The sequence below is a fragment of the Argentina silus genome (assembly GCF_951799395.1).
Source record: "Argentina silus genome assembly, chromosome: 20".
NCBI classification, from domain to species: Eukaryota; Metazoa; Chordata; class Actinopteri; order Argentiniformes; family Argentinidae; genus Argentina; species Argentina silus.
In genome coordinates, this window is record NC_139674.1 from 4,343,160 (window position 1) to 4,350,078 (window position 6,919).

Genomic DNA, 6,919 nt, shown 5'->3' on the forward strand with positions numbered 1-6,919 from the left:
AGACAATAGAGATCATTTGTGAAAATGCATTTTCTCTTATTGCTGTGTTGTACACTACTTACTGTAAGTGCCATTACAAGCCAACCCAACCATTCGCAACCTTAACAATGATAAATTGTACCACGGGAGCACAATAACAGAAGACATTCCACCACAAAACCTCAAACTTCCTCACACCAACAACAAGGGTACATTAAGTATGTGTCTCGAATGCCACCATAAGGTCTACTACTTTTAACCAGAACACTAAATAGGAACCCCCTCTGATCACGTTGAACCATCAATCCCCCTAATTACTGCCGTGACTTGCTCTGCTGTACGACTATGTTGTTATACAAAAGTGCTGTGATGTTACTGTGTTGTGACATTATGTTTCTGCAAAGGCTTGTGAACCAAATGTTCCTCCCTGAGGACAATAAAGTATCTCTCTCTGTATCCGTCTACAGGCTGTCGTTTGACAAACAACCTCGCAGTGACTCGGACTCTGCAGCATCGATGTTGGAGACGATGTCGTTATTATTAGACCGGGCCTCAGCATCTTTGCATGGTCTGCATTCCTGCCTGTTTGCGCCAACCTTGAAGCTCCTTTTCCTCTCCCCGCTGCTCTTCCTCTGGCTGTCCTGGACGGGATCGATAAAACCAAACTTGGTATTTAGCAACATTGGCATTCTCCTCATTCTCCTCATCACGCTCGCCCTCAGGGCTCCTTCTGCCACGGTTTGACCTGCACCTGTCTAACTCCCCTCATGGTATCAAATGTCAGGACCAGTGGATGTGTGGGAGTGGGAGTGGGAGTGGGAGTGGGAGTGGGGGTGGGGGTGGGGGTGGGAGTGGGGGTGGGGGTGGGGGTGCTCACTGGAGGTGAATGGGTGAGGAAACCCTACAGAGTGCATAGGCCTGGTTAAAAGTATAATCAATGTATAAATCAAAGGTGTGGGGCCCAAAATATGACTACTTGGTATCTAAGGAAACAACATACAGTATGTCATTTACATTTATATTTATGGCATTTAGCAGATGCCTTTATCCAAAGTGACTTACAACAAATACATTTGTCTAAGTAAGTGAATCATCTATACAGCAGTCAACGTAAGAAAAAGTAATCTATGCCAGGACCAGGGGCTATTGGCAGTCACATAAATATTTAATTTAATTATTTATTTACAGGAGAAAAATTTGTAGGGGATGAAGAGGTCTTTAGGAGGGACAGTTAAGATGTAGCCTGAAGAGATGGGTCTTCAATCTACGGTGGAAGATAGGTAGTGACTCTGCAGTCATGACAGCAGTGGGAAGCTCGTTCCACCAGCGGGGCGCCAGGACAGTGAAAAGCCGTGACCGAGTAGCACGGCTGCTGCATCCACGTAGAGGCGGCGGTGCCAGGCGGCCCGCTGAGGTGGAAGAGTGGAGTGATCGGGCAGGGGTTTGGGGGCTGACTTAAAACTGTCTGAACTAATCAACTACAGCCAAGGTCAAGGCCAAACCAGGGAAACATTTTAAAAAGGTGGAGCATCCCTTTAAATGTCTGTGTGACAGATGATAGAGAAAAACAGATTCTCACACAAAGCCGGCATCATCATCAGCATCACCATCATCATCATCATCATCATCATCACCACACATTCTATTATCTAAAGGTCACTACAATGAGAATGTAAGACATCATCATCATCATCAGTGTATTACAAATCAATATCTGTGCACCTTGTGAAATGCACTATTCAAGGCTTCTGTTATTAGTAATAAAAGAGCATCGTTTTATTCAACTAAACACCTTTGATATAATTTATAATTTTATATAATAATTTAATCAAATAAGAAAGTTTTCAAGGCAGCCAATTTGAGAATGAATATGTAAAACAAGTGAGAAACTCAGCTGGAACAGTGTCAGCATGCATTTTCTGGGCTCCGCACCCAGATGAGCACAAAGTGTTTTAATTGTGTCCCAACAGCTCCAAGCAACATGCGACCAACTACCGAAGGAATCTGTCACAACAGGAGGCGCTTCATTGACTGAGCTTAATTAACTTCTCGTCGCCTTCAGATTGCAAGAGACTGGCCTTGATGCAACATTTAACACCGAGACCATGTAAAGAGACCACTTGGGATATCTTATCTAAGTGATTTTTTCACCAACTGGGTACAGTATTTATGGTTGTCTAGCCAAGTAAACAGCCATTTAACTACTCCACATGAGAGTAGCTTGGAGTTCCGTGGAAATGTTTTTTTTAGTGGATATTCCAGCTTTCTTCTCCAAGAACTTCTCCACTCCACACCCGACCTGGGTTCAAATAATATAAGGAAAGCATTTCAAATACTTATCTGGGCTTGATTGAGTTTGCCTGGCGCAATGGACCCAATTAAATAGTCCCAAACCCCTCCCATTTGGCACTCTCTGCAGTCTCAAGCAAATGCTAAAAAGTAGGTTATTGGAAATGATTTCAAAGACTATTTCGACCCAGGTCTGCTCCCCACACATCCCACTCCTACCCCCCCCCCCCACACAGTCTCTCTAGGAGCCCAGCTGGCAGCTGGTTATAGTTATTATCTCCCCCCACTAGTGGTAATCACACATATGGTGGTATCACCCACACAGGGGGAAGGGACCGCCATGTTTGCACCATACAACGCTGCTGTGCCACATCAATAGATGCAACAAGGACCTCAAACAGGATGCACCATTAGAGGAGTGTTGGGCAACTGCTCTTAAGGGTAACACACGCATGTGCACACACGCAGGCAGGCATGCACAGATGTACACACACGCACACACACGCACGCGCACGTGCGCAGGCAGGCATGCACAAATGTACGTGCACACACACACACACACACACACACACACACACACACACACACACATTTCACATTTTTACAGAGGAAAAGTAAAAGCTTTTACCCCTGCCTCGGAATTCTGACAGCAAAGTATTGTTGGGGGAGTGAACGTATTTAATTTTTCTATAAAAGACCCTTGCTTACACCGACATTAAAACCCAGTGAGAGAAATTGAGTGGGACTGACACAGAGCTCCGCAGGGGAACATGATATGCAGCAGTCGCTGATCCACAGAGAGGGCCAGACGTGAAATGGAGGTCAGGCTCCCTGGTTAGGAAGGAGGACAGAGAGGGAGGATGGGGGGGGGGGGGGGGGGGGGGAGAGGAGAAAGGTGATAGAATGGGAGGTTGATGAGAAAAATGGGGGTGGGGGGGGGGGGGTGGATAAGAGGTGGATAAGAATAGATAGATAGATAGATAGATGATAGGGGGAGTGGATAAGAGGGGGAAAATACAGGTACAGTAAATGACACACTTTTTTTTTTTTGACAAAGTGGGTGGTTATGATACCATAGTAACAGATTGGTCCCCAAAGCAGGAAGTGACCCTTCTTTCACGACAGGCCATTGGCTGGGCTCTCCTCTCCAGTAATGACATCAAAGGGACTTGCTCTCTGCGAGGTTTCAAAAAGCGGGCATGGGGCCGTGGCGAAGCCGCAGTCTCATTAATAATCATTATGTGCACCACTCACGGCCCCCTTTGATAAGCGAAGGGGAGAGACAGACCCTCAGGTCATTGGGGAGTTTGATGGAAACTGAATTCGGGATTGGATTGGTCGGGGAGAGAGCCCAGTGTGTTTCCATAGAGATTATACGCGTCCTCCAAAGTGAGAGTCGCAGACCCTTGAATTTTTTAAAGCAAAACTTAAATCAAACATGGATTTAAGGGCGGCCGGGTTATTTGAAGGGCATCAGGAGGAGTCTCTTAGAGGGCATTGGGCAGGTCAGATTTACCACATCCAAGAGTCATTTGTTATGTAAACAGTGACTAGTAACCATGTATTTGGTTACTTCATTAAGAGAGTGCAGCATGTTTTCTGGCATTTGTATACATTTGAGGAATTTACAAGTTTAGCTAATTGACATTCTGGGAATGCATGCACAGAGACACACACACACACACACACACACACACACACACACACACACACTGTACATACACTGTACACACACCCAGAACACATATCAGGCCTAATTACCATTGACAGAAACCAGAACAGCATTTGAAACTTCCATCCTGTTAGACAACTCCAGCTCCCCAACTCCAGCTCACTCTAATACCCCCTACCTTTGATATCCAGAGGAGGAGGTAGAACCATCAGCACAGCATTCCTGCCCCAACGCCATATCTCCACTGGAATGTAAACACATAGTAAACACATCAGTTACCACATTGAATACATAGCCCTTACGGGATGTTATTAGGTTATATATATATATATATATATATATATAAATGCATGTATTATCACACCAACATTATAACAATTGAACAACGTTTGTAATTACATTTGTAATGAGGTTAACAACAGTTGTTACTGCATCAGCATTACACTGAATTAGTTTCATTTGTCATAATAGTAGTTATCCAAATGACATTTGTTTCTCTTTAACCTCGGTAGTCTCCACCGACACACACACACACACACACACACACACACAACCACACATACACACACAGTCTAATCGGCTAAAGCCCCTTGAACAGAAGGGATTACTAATTGGGTGGATTTACAATTGGGTTCACGAGGCCAGGGGGCCTGGGTAGGAGCTTCCCTGAGGCACAGATCTAGGATTAGATTACCCCCTCTTAATCCTTACGTTACCTGTCACAGGGCTAAATGGTAAACTGACCTTAGATCAGTGTCTGTGGCGTATTTATCTGACTGTGGTTGGGGGCTGATCAACCCTCCATTATGTCTGACCTCTCTAAGACGGGGGTGTGTATTGTTTGGGTGCGAGAGGGATTTAAAGACAGCCAAACCGCAGGGAGCATGACCCGGGAGATGGTGTGATAATCCTGAGCACAGATGGGCTATGTACAGTAGGGCAGGTCATCATAGCCGACTGTAGTTGATTAACGAGACTTCATGTTCTTCCACATACATCTGACTTACATGTATTTAGCATGTTGGTAAACTGAGGAATTTCACTGTGGCATGTTTGTTGTGCATTGACTGTGTTTTGGGCAATACATTTATGCTATTACACACTCATTACACAATTATTGTATATACACACACACACACACACACACACAATTTTATGCCTGTATGTTTCCATCTTAAGAAAACTTTGACTAAAAGGAGCAGTGATCTCTCTTCTGCAAGCACGCTCCCGCACTCATAGAGGTTCCCCGCGCCCCGTTGCTAGGGGTTTCCGTGTACGCGCCGATGGCACGGCGTCGCGCACTCCTGTCTCAGTAGTCAGTAGCCTACACAGTACTGTGCTAGACATGGCGGCGGATCTAAACCCGGACTGGCTGTCCTGCCTACCTTCTTCTTGGAGTTATGGGGTTACTCGGGACGGACGCATATTCTTCATCAAGTAAATATTCTCAGGATACGGCGCATGGATGTTTATTGCGTTGTTTCGACGCGAATATTCATCTCTGGGTGTTGTATGCCTGTTCACCTTTTCCCCCCCCCGTTTCTTACCAACAGCGAAGAAGCAAAGAGTACAACCTGGCTGCATCCAGTCACTGGAGAGGCCGTGATAACGGGCCACAGAAAAACTCCAGGTAAAAAAAAAGGTTTTCTAAAAAAGTCTCCGTTTCAAATACACACTCTTGGAGTCTAGTGTTTGGTTAATGGGTAGGAAATGAAACCCAGGAGAGTCAGTGCAGCGCAGGGAGAAATGTGAGGCGAAGACTCACCCTGCAGCAACAGCTCCGTCTCTCCCGAGCCTCCGTTACGCGAGGACCACCAGGTTGAGGCAGCAATTAATTTCACCTGGGCACATTGCGACAGTTGTTAAAAGTTCCGTCACGTAGGCATTCTCAGTTTTCAAATGACTGAGTTACTTTTATTGACGTTTCACCGATTGTTTTTCAACGGGTAGAAATGCGTACGGACCCGCTTATAAACAGCCGTGGCCAGTTGGTTACGTTGTAACAACTGCTGCTGAAACAGTAACATTTTCATTTGATGCACCGCTACAATGTAACAAATGCGTGCGTCAATGTTGCCATAAATGACTTCACTTCACGATCATAACGATGTTGACAAAACACCACCGCAGCAATAGTGTAGTAATAATGCATTTGTTCACGCGACCAAAGCATAGCCGATTTGCAAATTCTACCTTAGGTCCTATATACTTTAACGGGAACGAATTGACATGATTAAGGAGCAACGGAATGATCCGCAGTTGGATAAAGCAAAATAGGAAATGTTATAGGCTTCATTATTGCGTAAGGGGTTGGTGTGGGAAACGATATATCTAACAGTATTTGCGGTCACTAGCACTGCAGATGACTGGCATTGCTGTTGTACGCTGATATAAGCCCCTATCTGAACAGCTGCTTGTGTTGTGTTTGGTCGCTGTTTATTATCATTTTTTCTCATGCTTATTTCTCCCTCTGTTCCCCGCGTAGATTTACCGACGGGATGGGAAGAGGGATTCACATTCGAGGGAGCTCGCTGCTTCATAAAGTGAGTTGGAATTTCAAAGCCACCGCGCATATGGAACCAGAAACACTTTATGTTTCCCTCAACCTCTGTACTGGCTTTGTTTGACGGCAGGGAGATATTGTGATATTTCAGATCGACGCCTACTTCTCCCACTCTCCCACTCTCCTTTGCTGAGTATTTCGGAAATATTTCCTTTTTCCCGTAGTTTCCCGTAGTTTCGCAGTGAGCTCAACACACGTACACACTCAGTCCCTCACACACACATTTGCACTCTGAGATTGAGGGCTCATTTCCCTCCGAACAAGTCATTACTGTCAGTATGATGAGGAGTTTGACAAGCTAGTGTGACTCACAGCCCCGTTCGGCTGAACAGGCTTTACTTGTTGGCGCCCCGCTCCCAAGGGTGTGTGTGTGTGTGTGTGTGTGTGTGTGTGTGTGTGTGTGTGTGTGTGTGTGT

The 6,919-nt window shown here is 45.5% G+C and overlaps 1 protein-coding gene across 1 annotated transcript in view; it reads left to right on the forward strand.

Moving 5' to 3' along the window:
* Positions 1–5,258: 5,258 nt before the first annotated feature.
* Positions 5,259–6,919, forward strand: part of LOC310820266 (pleckstrin homology domain-containing family A member 5-like) — a 118,358-nt gene continuing 116,697 nt past the window's right edge. The window contains exons 1-3 of the mRNA XM_083691846.1: positions 5,259–5,377; positions 5,494–5,570; positions 6,426–6,483. Of these exons, the coding sequence (XP_083547972.1) occupies positions 5,286–5,377; positions 5,494–5,570; positions 6,426–6,483 (227 nt within the window). The 5' untranslated portion in view covers positions 5,259–5,285. The remainder of the gene's footprint in view (positions 5,378–5,493; positions 5,571–6,425; positions 6,484–6,919) is intronic.